The sequence below is a fragment of the Pocillopora verrucosa genome, chromosome 13, assembly GCF_036669915.1.
Source record: "Pocillopora verrucosa isolate sample1 chromosome 13, ASM3666991v2, whole genome shotgun sequence".
Lineage (NCBI taxonomy): Eukaryota > Metazoa > Cnidaria > Anthozoa > Scleractinia > Pocilloporidae > Pocillopora > Pocillopora verrucosa.
The window spans coordinates 4,015,935-4,029,964 of NC_089324.1; the positions used below are offsets into that span (position 1 = coordinate 4,015,935).

At 40.7% G+C, this 14,030-nt stretch overlaps 2 protein-coding genes across 2 annotated transcripts; one reads left to right on the forward strand and one right to left on the reverse strand.

Moving 5' to 3' along the window:
* Nucleotides 1–7,723: 7,723 nt before the first annotated feature.
* Nucleotides 7,724–10,190, reverse strand: LOC131776567 (protein transport protein Sec61 subunit beta). The gene is made up of 4 exons (XM_059092776.2): nt 10,035–10,190; nt 9,835–9,929; nt 8,782–8,880; nt 7,724–7,981 (listed from the first exon to the last, which is right to left on the reverse strand). The coding sequence occupies exons 1-4, from the start codon at nt 10,173–10,175 to the stop codon at nt 7,894–7,896; spliced, it is 423 nt and encodes a 140-aa protein (XP_058948759.2). The 5' UTR covers nt 10,176–10,190; the 3' UTR covers nt 7,724–7,893.
* Nucleotides 10,191–10,478: 288 nt separating this feature from the next.
* On the forward strand, nt 10,479–13,877 carry LOC131776591 (adenylyl cyclase-associated protein 2-like). Its single transcript, XM_059092808.2, has 9 exons — nt 10,479–10,654; nt 10,797–10,998; nt 11,088–11,119; nt 11,229–11,297; nt 11,378–11,455; nt 12,103–12,156; nt 12,906–12,995; nt 13,170–13,252; nt 13,346–13,877. Exons 1-9 carry the CDS (start codon nt 10,595–10,597, stop codon nt 13,449–13,451), a joined length of 774 nt encoding a protein of 257 aa, XP_058948791.2. The 5' UTR covers nt 10,479–10,594; the 3' UTR covers nt 13,452–13,877.
* The last annotated feature ends 153 nt before the right edge of the window (nt 13,878–14,030 follow it).

A 14,030-nucleotide genomic window follows, 5' to 3' on the forward strand; every position in this document is an offset into this window, starting at 1 on the left:
CTACATTATTAGCGAACACTGAACTACTGCTCGTACTCTAGATATGACAATCAACCACAAAATTCCCTAAACCAGATAAAATTAAACATAATCTAAAAAATCATGTGTCAATTCACGAGTTTGCTCACAGAGCACTTTGATTTTGTTTATCCACACAGTGTAACCCCAAACTTTTTTGGTATATGTTGTGTGACATCCCAAAGAATGGCTGTGGATAAGATAAAGAACTAGGAAAGAAAATGTATTAAGGTGGGTTATGAACCTCTTGCAGGACTGCCTCTGGTTTTAATGGCACATCTGCTTAACCCTTTAACTCCCAAGATCTGATCGTGTTAATTCTTCCTACTAGCTGCTACACATTTCCTTGCAAATTACTTATGAGAACTTGGATAGCAGCCTCTACCTGATAAGTTTGGGTAATTGTGAAGAAGAGCCCCCAAAAAACCTGTCGGCCGACAGTCTACCGACAGGTTAAGAGAAAAGAAAAATTGTGTTAAAAACGAACAGTTAACCTGACATAACAATCCGTAATGGTGATGTATGACTCGACAGACTTCACCTACTTACCGATCGACGGCAAAGTTGGTAGTATGTAAAGAAACGTTTCTTCCAAAATGTTATCAGATGCGTATAGGATCACCGACAGGTAGCCTATATTTCAGGCAAAACCTGTCAGCCGTCTGTCGGCCGACTGTTGGCCGACAGTCGACCGACGTTTTTTGGGGAGCTCTTCTTCACAATTACCTAAGTTTGAGTATTCTCATTACCTGTTTGCTGAATAATGTAGAGATATTATAGGGATGTTCATGCCAATCGCAACTGGGAGTTGACCCTTTGTATTTATACTCTCCTCACTGTTTACTTTACATCTCTTATGGCACTGGTAAAGAGAATTTGATTGACTATCAGTAGCTTCTGGAATTGGAGGTTATTTCCTTTATTCTCATGACCTTAACCCTTTAACACCCAGATCAAATTTGTAATTCTCATTACTATTAACTATACAGTTCTTATAATGTTAGTTCAGAGAAATTAGTATTGGATCGACTAATTATCCCCAAATTGATATATTTCTTTATTCTCACCACTTGCTGTCACAATTTTTCCATTTAAACTCTTTATTCAATAACGCAACAGCTACTACATGACAACATGGGCGAAATCAAAATGGCGGGTCCGATACCACGTTTTTTCCCACAGGTCCGATGGGAGCGCGTGGTATGACGTAATATGACATCCCCCTTTCTACCGATGTAATAATAATAATAACGACAAAAAAAAAATGGAACTTATCATATCTCCAGAACATTACAATACTGGTTGAAAGGATATCCCTCCTGTGCTTATACTTATAAGTCTATTCTTTAGTGTCTCTACTGTTATAGATCCAGCCTTTGTGCAGGTGTCACAGTCCTCCCAGATCTGGTCACATATCCTCCAGCTATGTCTGAGGGTCCCTGGGGGATGTTGTTCAGTGGCACTGTTTCGCCAGATCCTGGTCTGGGGGCTGCACCGTTTTTGTGCGATGTCTGTGTGTGACTGACTGGGGCAAGACTAGTTGTCTGCTGAGGTATCTCAGAACCTTGGTATACTGGGGTTTCCACCCGCTGGCATTGTGTTCCCCTCACTGCAGTTGTGTCTGGTTTCAGTTGGGCCCGTGTTCTTCGATAGGTGGTACCTGTACTGCTGGATCTGATGATGTAAGATCTTGGCTGTTTGGCGGGTTTTACAATAATGCCAGGTTCCCAGGTTTGTGAGTGGTGGTTGTACGTGCGGATGGGTTGGTCAGCTTCGAATGGCTTTTTGGGTGGTCCTGAATGCTGGTTGTAATAGTGGGCTTGTTTCTCCTGACGGGCTATGAGCTTACTTTTCATGACCTCATGGTGAGAGTGGTTGAGGAGGACTCTATGGCATGCTGGTAATCTAGTTTTAAATTTTCTGTTGGTGAGCAGTTCTGCTGGGGATTTCAGCTGGTGATCCAAGGGAGTGGCCCGGTATGATAGGAGAGCAAGGTACGGGTCCTCTTTATTTTCATCGCACTTTTGGAGAATGTTTTCCACGGTCTGGACCATTCGCTCAGCAAACCCGTTGGATTGGGGGTATAGGGGGGAGCTAGTAATGTGTTCTACCCCGTAGACGTTCATAAAATGCTTGAATTCTGCCGAACTGTACTGCGGTCCGTTGTCGGTCGTCAACTGCGTAGGGATGCCGTGTTCTGCAAAGATGCTCTTCAGATGGTTGATAACTGTAGATGACGTGGTGCTTGTTAGTCTCCTGATGACAGGAAATCTGCTGTATTGATCTGTCAACAGGAGGTATTGCTGCCCTCTAAATTCGAACAAGTCCGAACTGAGTCTTTCCCATGGTCGGTGTGGCGGTTCTGGCTGTAGTATTGGCTCTTTCCTTGCTTTATTTTGGTATTTCTGGCAGGGTTCGCACTGGTTAACTTGGTTGATGATTTCCTTTGTAATTCCAGGCCAGAAAACGGATGTACGTGCTCGTAAAAGGCATTTCTCTTGCCCTAGGTGGCCTTGGTGTATGATGTTCAGGATTTCAGGTCTGAGAGTAGGAGGTATCACGATGCGGTCTCCTTTTAGTACTAAGCCGTCCTCGATGGTCAGCTCTTCTCTGAAATTCCAATAGCCATGTAGCAGTTGGGGGCACTCTTCTCTTTTCTGTGGCCATCCTTCAAAGACCATTTCTTTTAACAGAGACAACACAGGATCCCTCCCTGTTTCGTCACGGATCTGTTGTAGCTTTGTTGGAGTTGCAGGGAGATGTTGTGTGACGTGGTGGACATATATCTCTGAAAGTTGACTGCTGCTAGGGGTAGGCTGGGGGCTGACTCTTGAGAGAGCGTCGGCTATTGGTACATCAGGACCTTTTACGTAGTTGACCGTAACGTCGTATTTCAGGGCTCTCATCAAGAACCTCTGTAATCTAGGTGGGCAACTGGACAGTCGCTTCTTGAAAAACGCCTCAAGAGGTTTATGGTCAGTGTTTACTGTACAGTGCTTCCCAAAAATGTAGTAGTTAAATCTCTCTAGGCCCCATACTACACCAAGTGTTTCTCTCTCAATGTTGCTGTAGTTTTTTTCTGTGTCTGTAAGTGCTTTGGAGGCATAGCATACAGGTTGCCCCTGCTGCAAAAGGACGGCGCCTACTCCCTTCTGGGAAGCGTCAGTTTGAATGACAGACTCGATGTTTGGGTCAAAGTATCTGAGGACTCCCATTGATGTGATTTCCTGTTTGACTTGGTTGAATGAGTCGTCGTGTTCAGGTCCCCATACATATGCGGTGTCCTTCTTGGTAAGTTCTCGCAGTGGTGCTGTGAGGCTAGCCAATCGCCCTGAGTATCTTGTAAGGTAGTTTACGAGGCCTAAGAAGCTTTGGAGGTCTTTGCGGTTCTCAGGTGGGGTCATCTTCTGGATTGCAGATATCTTACTGTCATCTGGTTTGATTCCATCCTGGGTCCATTTGTGGCCGAAAAAGCTGACTTCCTGACATTTGAGCTGTACTTTGTCTTTGTTGAATTTGATTCCCCTTTCCCTGGATCTGATCATGAGGTTTACCATGTTCGCATCGTGCTCTTCCTCTGTAGCTCCGTATATGAATGTATCGTCTGCAATGCCGGTGACTCCTTTCAGGCCCTCCAGTGCTGAATCTAAGTGTTTCTGGAACACATCTTGTGATACAATAAGGCCAAAGGGGAGCCGGGTGAAACGGTATCTCCCGAACGGGGTGTTGAAAGTAGTCAGGTAGGAGCTGGCTTCGTCTAATGGTACATGCCAGTAGCCCTTTTTGGCATCAACTACACTAAAGAATTTGGCACCACTAAGCTGTGTGACTACCTCATCAATTGTTTTGGTGTAGTAGTGTTCGCGTTTTATTGCCTTATTTAGGTCACGTGGATCGAGGCAGACTCTGATTTTGGTGACTTCTCCTTTGCCGTTGGTTGTTTCAGAGAGGACGATGCTATTAACCCAGTCTGTGGGTTCGCTTACGGGTATGAGCACTCCAAGTTCTACCATGGTGTTGATTTCCTTTCTAAACATGTCTCGAAGGTGTACTGGTACGGTACGTGGTGCGTGGATGACAGGTTCAGCATTGGAGTCTAGGGTGATGTGATAAGGTTTCATATTGAAGGTTCCCAGGCCTTCAAAGCAGTCTCCGAAGTTGTTGAAGAAGGTTATCCTGTCCAGTGGGGGGTATGTTTCAGTGTCTAGACGGCTAGGGTATCTGCTGGTCCTTTGGTGCGGTTTGCATGGTCTGTGTTCTTTAAGGCGGGTCTCTTTGTCTTCTTTGGAGGTTTCTAGGCTGCAATTAAATTTTACCAGCTCAAGTTCCTCGCAGGTTTTACAGCCAAGCATTGTAGGTCCTGGTACGTCAGTAACATTGAAAACGACTTCTTTAATGCTGCCATTTTGATGGACGTATAGTGGACAGGTTCCAAGGGTCTTGATGGCGTGGCCTCCATACGCAGTAATCCTGTGGTGTGTTGGGCCAAGGGGTATCTGCTGGGAACTGCGGTTGAGTCTGTCATAGTCGTCTTTGGAGATGACATTAACTTCTGCACCAGTGTCGACCTTGCAGATAATAGGTATCAGGTGTGTATCATGGGGGTCTACCGTGACTTGTATTTCAGTCATGACTTTGGTGCGTTGTTTTTCTTTTTGTTCAATGCTTGCGATCATTGAGGTACTGGGGCTGTCTCGGGCTTCTAGTGTTCCCAGGAAGACTTTGTCGTAGCTTGTGCATTCACTTGTTACACCATCAGGTTGTTCTTTTTGTAGGGTCATCACATCTGACCTTGTTTTAGACTTGCAAACTTTGCTAAAATGACCGCGTTTGTTGCAGTTGAAGCATTCTACTCCAGTGGCTGGGCACTGCTGGTCTTTGGTGTGTGGTGTGTCTCCACATCTGTAGCACTGTCTTAGGTTGTTGTCACGTCGTCTGTTTCCTCTACCACTGGTGTACCTTTGGTGGGGCTGGTTTCTGGGCTTGTTTCCTCTGCTGATTGCATTGACTTCCCCTTCTTCTTGCTTTGGGTTTGTAGTGTCACTCATTGCTTTTAATTGCATCTGGGTAGCCTCATCAGTTCGTGCAATTTCTTTTGCCCTTGCAAAGGTTAATTCATTACCGCGGGCAATGCATTTTCGTCTGACCTCTTCCGAATCGGTGCCGAAAACTAATGTGTCACGCATGAGTTCGTCATGTAAGTCAGGTGGGTAACCTGAGCTCTGTATGAGTAGCCTTGCTTCAGTCAGGAAGGTGGCTAGGGGACGATTATTCTGTTTCAGACCTCGTAGATAATATCTGTTCAAGATATGGTTTGCTTGTGGTTTAACATGGTCTTCGAATCTTTTCCAGTAGTCTTTCAGGTCTTTTTGTTGGTCTTCGGTTAGCGACCAAGTGTTAAATAAGTCTATTCCGTAATCGCCTGACCATAGTAGCACATATTTGCATTTTTGAGTGCCGTCTCGAGCTTTTAACGGTCCATCAAGTAGCAGTTCACACTTTTGGCGGAATCTCTTGAATCTAGTTAATAAATCTGGGCCAGGGGTCCAGTCCATTTTTGGTACTTCAAACCCAACCAAGTCGCTCATTTTTGGCTAAATTGCACGATAAGACAGGACTTTGTAGTAAACACTGTAAAATCGTACGTACCGGTTTTCTTGGTTGTTCTAGCGGTGAGAATTCCTCTATTGGTGTAAATCTATCCCACTTCCGACATCCATGTCACAATTTTTCCATTTAAACTCTTTATTCAATAACGCAACAGCTACTACATGACAACATGGGCGAAATCAAAATGGCGGGTCCGATACCACGTTTTTTCCCACAGGTCCGATGGGAGCGCGTGGTATGACGTAATATGACACTTGCCTACTTGATATTATATTGATACTGTTAGGAGAAATTCTGTTTTGGTCACTCATGGGAGTTCAAGGGTTAATATGGTTAAAGAGTTGAGTGCATCAAAGCCACTGACTGCTCAGCCTACTTGATAGCATCTTTGTTTTTTTTTATTTCCATCAGAAATCTCTCATCTCTTTCTCTCTCTCAGAATAAGGTAAATACCTTGGAATGTAGTAGCTTGTTTTGGTTGGTGGCCTTTTGTAGCATGTATTTCTAGAATTTCATTAAATCATTTTCTTTTAACCATTCCATCAAGTGGCCCTCAAAATGGTTCTATGTGCAGAAGTACTGAATCAGATCACAATTTTGCTGCAATACATCTCTTGCCAAACAGAAGAAGCTCAACAAGTCAACCTCAACCTTGTTCTGAGGTCTTTTTTTCCTTCCCTCCATTCCCCCCCCCCCCTCATGTTGAACAGCATCAGGAAGAGAGACATTGGGTACAAGGTTGAATAAATGTGTTTGTCCTCAGAAAGGATACAGGGTAGTATTAAGCATTCTTTTGTTCCAGGACTAAATAATTTAGTCTTTAATTATTAAACCTTTAAGTTCCATGAGTGACTAAGACAAAATTTCTTCCTACAATATCAGTACAATATCAAGCAGACAAGTGATGAGAATAAAGAAAATACCAGTCAGGAGATTATAAGTTGATCCAAAACCAAATTCTTCAAACTAACATCACAAGAACTGTATGACAGACAGAAAGGAGAATTACTAATGAGATCTTGGGAGTTAAAGGATTAAGAAAGGGGTGAAATGAGTGAAGGAAAAATGTTTAAGATTGGTTTCCACACTTTTCTTGCTAATAATTTTAACCCTTCAACTCCCAGATCAAATTTGTAATTCTCCTTGCAATCAACCATGTAATTTATATAATGTAAGTTCAGAGAATTTAGTATTGGATCAACTTATTATCCCCAAATTGATATTTCTCTTTATTCTCAGCACTTATCTGGTTGATATTGTATTAATATTGTAGGGAGTAATTCTGTCTTGATCACTCATGGGAGATAAAGGGTTAAAAGTGGCTGCAAATGGTAGAACAGATGGCTGAGACCACTAAAATGTTGACTGAAGTCAGCCCAGTCTTCATGCAGTTAAGTTTGTGCCATTTTGGTTACGTGACCAGGATGTTGTGCTTAGCATGGTCGTAAAGTTTGTCGTAATCCTTTGAGCGCTAAGAGCAACTAACATCTTATTTTTCCTTACAACACCACCCCTTAATCAAACAATAAGGTTATGAGAATAAAGGAAATGATCACCAGCTAAAGAAGCTCTTTATTGTTGAACAAATCCTCCTTGTCAGAACCCAAGGAAATGTCTAGGGAGTTGTGCAGAGAATATGCATACAGATGTTATGGGGTAACCGGCCAAGGCTGGACAAGTTTATGGTTTCCGTTGTGAGGTCAGCTAAGTCTACCAGCCACGACTACAATGGTTTGTCTAATCTATGTAGTTACAAAGGTTCTAAAAGTCTTTGTAATACAATCTTCTCAGATTGCTTCATGAGTACTGGACTGCGAGGATCTAACCTCAATTGATCACCTTGGGTTTTCAGACAGATCCTGTAAAATAATTAACCCTTTAACCCCTAAAAGTGACTAGAATCCTATTTCTCCTTACATTATCTCCTCTGAATCAAGCAGTTAGGTCATGGGAATAAAGGGCATGATCATCAACTCAAGAAGCTCTTCATCATTACACAAATTCTCCTTGTCAGCACCTAAGGAAATGTAAAGTATAGAGAATATCCATGCTGATGTTAGGGTGAAAAGGTTTAATAGAATACGAGGAAAGAAACTGAAAGAGTTTTATTCTTTATTGAGGTTCCTATAAGTACTTGATTTACAATAAAATATGTAAAAGAAAACAAGTTACATTCACATTACTGCAAGACAGTATCAATTGGACATTAAGATCTTGTGACGTCTAACTGAAATTTGAAAGGTAGATTGCATTTGTGATCATCAGTTATCCTCGTGTATATTTCCCCCAGATGTGAAGCATGAAGACTGAAGCAATGAACAATAAACTCATGACCAACACAGGAACAGGGCCACTGTTGGGAAGAGAGAAAACCCAAGTTAAAAAGTAATAAATATTTAAGAAGAGCAACTTTAAAACCTTGGTCCATCCCCAAAATACAACAAAACTGTTACATAAGAAATACACTGAAAAACCGAGAGAATTTCAATTTCCTTCATTAAAGTTGCTCTCAATGACTAAACTGTTCTGCAAGCTGTTCACCATTACATTGCCTTGAAGATTTTTTTCAAGGTAAGTCATCAAGCAGACATGTCAGAAAACACAATACATTGTGCTATCCTTGAGATCATCACACATTGCTGTTCACCCATGGCTTTAACTCCCAAGATCTCATTAGTAATTCTTGCCCATACAGTTCTTATGATGTTGGTTTTGAGAATTTGGTATTGGATCTACTTATAATCCCCTTATTGATATTTTTCTTTTTTCTCATCACTTGTCTGTTTGATTTTGTATTGATATTGTAAGGAGAAATTCTGTCTTGGTCACTTGTGGGAGTTAAGGGTTAACAAAACTCCAGCAAAAAGTTCTCTTCAAGTAATTAATATTGCCCACTTTGGATAAATTAAAGAAAGGGTCGGGAATGCTAGAAGGAAAAAATGTGCCCTTTGTGTTTCTTGTTATAAAAAATGTTGTTGTTCATCATGGTTTTAAAGATAAATGAGTGTTAAATCATCTGTCTCAAGATGTGAGAGTCAGGCTAATCAGTTGTGTTAAATAATGTGGTTTCAACTGCTAATCTTTATTAGGCAATGAGATTGAAAGTTTTTTCTCATTTCATGTAAAATGTAACTGTAACCAAAGGCTACTTACACTTTAAGTCCTGGGGAATCTTCAGTGTAAAATCTCCACATTCCACTACTACTGGCTGCTGATCGAGTTCTTGCTGCAGGGGCAGCACTTCCACCTTTCCTGTGATGAAATAAGACATTCTCTTTAGCAACAGCAATACCATTTTTTCATCTCTCTTTGAAGGAATTCTGATTTGGGAGAAATTAAATAGTCCCTAGACAATACATCAACTTGAAAATATATCCAGTTTTGTTGAGAGTAAGTAATTGTAGATCAATGGTGATTCTTTTTTATTCCCTGGTCTCTTTTTCAGAAAATTTTGCAATGAAGGTGAAATCTTTCTTACAGTGCCTTTAGCTGCTAAGAGCAATAAGCATATAATTTTCCCAACAGTACCATACTCAAATCAAAGATTATGTTCAAAAGAATGAAAGAAATGATTGAAAGTTCAAGCTCTTGATTATTAAGCACAGTCTCCTAGTGAGAACCTTAGTAAATGCAAAGAGGATGGTGAGGAGAAATACACAATCATGCTAAGGTATAATGTCATTATATTCTCAAAAGGGTCATTTTTTGATAGACGAAATACATTTTTTTGGTAGCAACATCTGTTTAACATTTTTTCACCTGGATCCGAGAGTAATTCCCCTTTAGGAGTACGTTCTTCACCCAGTATTGTCTGGTATTGTATATCTATGCGTTCTAAGCTTACGCGTACGTGTAACAACTAGAACAGCTTAAAACACAAATTACATATCCTATAAATTTGTATCGGGGACTACAATTCCGTTACTTTCAAGTGTAGAGCAAAGCACAAAACATTATCGTCTAAGGATTAAAGACCATGTAAAAGTTCACATCCTACCGAAACAACTCAACGGTTTGTACCGATACAAATCCCAACAAGAACTCATTGTAAACTCACGCAAAAAACATAACACGAAATATTAAGAAACGACAAAATAAGCCAGCAAAAGCAACAAATGTGGATCAAATTGCTTAGGGTTAGGCTTCCAAGAGAAGCTAAATAATACTTAAATACGTGGTTTTTAAAGAAGAAAGCAGTCTTGTCACCTTTGTTTTACTTGTGTTCCGCCAGACGAACGAGGGGTAACCGATTTTGAGCCGGATCTGCCCGATCCGACTGTCGTAGAAGAAGCTGATTGAACCTGTTGGTAAATAGGAGAAAATTATTCAGATGAAGTCTTTATGTCATGGATGTAACTTCCATAACTCCAGAATTTTTCTCGATTGAAATTCTACATCTCTCTCACCATGTTGATGACTCGTCTTTTAAGACAAAGAGGAAGCAGATGATTAACGTCACGATTTTCCCATAAGCCATTGCACTGAGACAAAGCTGGTATTGGTACCAAGCCCTCAATGGGATGACGGTTCCTCTGACCCAGTCCCATAAAGATTTATGGATGCTGTTCCGGTGTTTTTAAGCTTGATTTAATTTAAATAAATGTAAGCAAATGAAAGAAAAGAATGGAATTAAAAATGTTTCGAGAGCAGAAAACAAAAAAATGTTGAAATTGATTTTAGTAAGTCCATTTTGTTTACTGAATGGAGTAAAGTTTTTTTGTTCCCTATACTGTTTACGTTTAGAACCTTTTAAAACGCCAAACCTCTGTTTGTTCTGTGAAGTTTGACGAAGCCAGTGCTGCAATGCATGCTGTGTTTATGCAGAGAATTGCTGTTTAGAGACAAAAAGAAGACGGCTTATGAATTTAATCTCCAGCGCCTTTTGTTGTCTTCAAAACTGGGCAGCTGGTTTCACGAAAAAAAAAAACCTAAATTATTCATCAACGTTGGTGTTGACCGTAAGATTATGGAAGCGGTCCGCGCAGGCGAAATAAGACGGGTGTTTCGGTCTAAATGTGAAATCCAAGTAAGTTATTTTGGCAAAGTTAAAAGGAGTCTTACCGCGGGCTTCGACCGCGCCTATTGGCCCGAGATCAGCCAAAGAAATTGATGCACCGTGACTCTTTCATTTTACATCTGTTTCAATTTACATCTGTTTCTCACTTCAGCTCAAAATGCCAGCAAATCAAGCGACTCTTAGCAAGCTAGAAGCCGTCTTAGCCCGACTGGAATTAGTGGCTGATAAACTTGGCCTAGCTGAGTGTTCAATTAAAAAAGGAGGAACTGAAGCGGACATACAGGCTTTAGTGGAGCGTCTCGAAAACGTGGCAGGAAAACTCGAACAGCTAAAATCTGGAGCGAGCGGCGAAGGTGACTAAGGGGAAAGAGCTTTCATTTATTTTCTTAAAAGAAAAATAAAACAACCGAGTTTGTACTGAACTTATTCCTCCGTTCGGCAGGATCTGGAAAGATTGTTGAGTTCTACGATGAGGTAAAGCGAATATAGATGTTATTTTCTTTCATCGTCTGTTTACAGGCTTCTATGATTAATTTTCTCACGCAACGATGTTTATTTAATTTTATTACTACCTCTCGTGTAGTTTCTCAAGGGGAAGATACAGGTCTTTTTCAAATTATCAAATGAAATAGGAGGCGATTTGCAGGCACAGGTAAGAGTGGATATTTAATTTTTCAGAACATGGTTGCGTGACTAAGATACGTACTAAACTCGTGTCGATTTCATTTTCAGGTGGATCTAGCCAAAAACACTTTTCAAGCACTGAGGGATTTTCTGATGAAAGCTTCTCAAACAAAAATACCTTCTAGAGTAAGGGAATCCTTTTAAAATTCATTGAAATTTAAACATTTAAGCGAACTTGAAAAGAAAAACAGCGCACAGATTTGCGTGGCATGGATCGGTGATATGATAATTTGCATTTCAGCTTTGAGAATGGCCAGTGCTTCTTGCGGTCACGCAAAATACATGAGAAGGGCAACGACAAAATTTTTAAGAGTTTTTTCAAGCTGTAACGTAGAAAGTCAATATTACCTCAAATGACAGACATCGATTTGATTCTGTATCGACCTCTCGCCCGGTGACTTTGTTGTCCTCCCCTTCTCTGTCAGGTGTAGAGCGATGAAGAAGGCAGCGTACGATCTAAAACGGGTAGTAGACGATTGGAGGGTAAAGAAACACTAGTATTAAAAATTAATTCAGCCTCAGATTGGACCAAAAAGGAATTTCAACTAAAAATGTTAAAACAATTTAATTCTCAGAGTCAGAATTATAAAAGATGTATGACAGACAGTGCTAAGAATTGATCGTTCGATCTTGGCAGTAAAAGAATTTTACACATATATTTGTATATTTTACTTTGCAAATGTATTTGCTAATATTTTTCTTAGAATATTATTAATTTTCCTTTAATGACACGTGAATAAGTATCTTGAATAGTTTGCTTATTTTTATTTCAGAATGAACTTGCCTCCATGGTTAAACCCATTGCTCAGTGTAGAGAGGAAGTGGAGGTATTTTTTTAATCATTTACGCGTTCATTTTCCTGTTTTATTTCCCTGGACGTTGCTTGCAATTTCCCTGGTTCATTTCTGAATCAGGGTGTCGGCTGAGATATGTCCGTCTTACCTCCCCTCCCCCCCCCCCTCCCCCACGCAATTTCGTTCGAAAGTCCCTGAAAATAAACCTCCGTTCGTTCCCAGAGCCCGGCTGACCTCTTTGTCTTGCCTTTTTCTTATCGCACAGACGATCTAACAAAAATTCAACTACTTCCGTATTCGAAACAGGAGTATGTCTTTTAAAGAGAACGTTTCAAGTTTTAAAAAAGTGAACCCAGGCTAGTTTAAAAAGTTGGTCATAGGAGTACAAGACCAGCACAGGAGAAGTCTCTCATGCAAAGGTCTACGAGTCCAGCCAGGATCAAACCTCATGGAGCAAAATAATCCGATTGTATTGGTTTTGCTTCACTTCGCTTGTGATTGGTCGTGCCACTCTCTCAACCAATCAGATGCAAACCTAAACCAATCACGACTTGGTCGCCCGCGTTTTCCCGCGCTTTGGTAGTGTGGTTGTTTTACATTGAGTACTCATTGTCATTTAAGGATATCTTCCTTTTTTCTGATTTGTTGTTGTGAAAACCTTGGTTTTGGTTTTACGACACTCGATCGAAAAGCGCTCTAGATGCTCAACTGATAGGCTTTATTTACGGCACTCGATCGAAAAGCGCTCTAGATATTCAACTGATAGGCTTTATTTCTTCCAGGCTTTCCGTGACCGTAACCGCTCCAGCAAGCAGTTCAATCATCTGTCAGCGGTCAGTGAGGGAATGGATGCACTGTTATGGGTTGGAGCGGTAAGACTATGTTTACGTATGTCTACAGCGTTTTGATGTAGCGCTTTTTGTTGAACAGTTACTGCGTGGAGGATGCAAATAAAGAGCCGTCAAGATGTTGCCCAGAAAGGGAACTGAAAGAATATGAGAGACAGTGCGCCTTTTGATACAAATCTATTTTTTTTACTCTCAAAGCCCGGAAAGCCAGATATTTTTGTGAGGGACAGAAAAGATGGAGCAGTTTTCTACACAAACCGAGTTTTGAAGGACTTCAAACAGTATGTATCATAAAAATTGAAATTAGTCAGGAAGTAATTTAGAGGACAAATTGAAGATAGACTCCAAAATTAAGTGATCGTTTTTGTTTACAGAAATCCATTGCACACTGAATGGGCCCACAGTTTCATCGGCGCTTTGATTGAACTACAACAGTACTGCAAAGAGTTCCATCCGATGGGTGTCACGTGGGCTTCTTGAAAAGAGAAAGGAAAATGCATATACTTTTAATGGCCGCCAGTTAATCTAAGAGAGACTGGGTAATGCACAAAAGATAGAGGCTCACTGGCGACTAAAAACAGGAGGATAAACCTCGAATGATAAAAATGAATGAAAAATAGCAAAAAAATTTAATGGTATTTCTTGTTCTGTTTCGTTTTGCCTAAAAAAAAAGAGTTTGTCGTTTAGAAAATACGAATAAGTGTACCTGCAACCACCGTGCCCAATTCTCCGCTTCTCGTCTGGACATATAGAGCCGCTTAGACCAAAGAAGCAGTGGTCACATCAAGGAACTTGGGTAGTTTTTCTTTTCTAGTCTGTGAATTTTTGCGGTAAAATTTTGAGACAACGGTAAGTCAGCCCAACTTGGATTGGGCGGAGCTAGGAGCCTATTTTAGGCGGAGTTGTGTTTTTGGTGAAGGAAAAAGCCAGCACTACACCAAGCTTGTCTCGCATAAAAATATGAATGAGTGATCGGCGTATATTTTCAATGGGCCACTGACCTCAACTTCACCTCAGTATATTAGATATTGTGATTATTCTAATAAACTGCGTTAAAAA

Excerpts from the sequence above, each read along its gene's own strand:
- LOC131776567 (XM_059092776.2), bottom strand. The coding sequence starts at position 10,175 with ATGGGACTGGGTCAGAGGAACCGTCATCCCATTGAGGGCTTGGTACCA. Across the intron at positions 9,930-10,034 it reads AAAGACGAGTCATCAACATG|GTTCAATCAGCTTCTTCTAC; the intron begins GTGAGAGAGATG and ends ATTTACCAACAG. Across the intron at positions 7,982-8,781 it reads GATTCCCCAGGACTTAAAGT|TGGCCCTGTTCCTGTGTTGG; the intron begins GTAAGTAGCCTT and ends TCTTCCCAACAG.
- LOC131776591 (XM_059092808.2), top strand. The coding sequence starts at position 10,595 with ATGGAAGCGGTCCGCGCAGGCGAAATAAGACGGGTGTTTCGGTCTAAA. Across the intron at positions 11,298-11,377 it reads GAGGCGATTTGCAGGCACAG|GTGGATCTAGCCAAAAACAC; the intron begins GTAAGAGTGGAT and ends TTTCATTTTCAG. Across the intron at positions 13,253-13,345 it reads GTTTTGAAGGACTTCAAACA|AAATCCATTGCACACTGAAT; the intron begins GTATGTATCATA and ends TTTTGTTTACAG.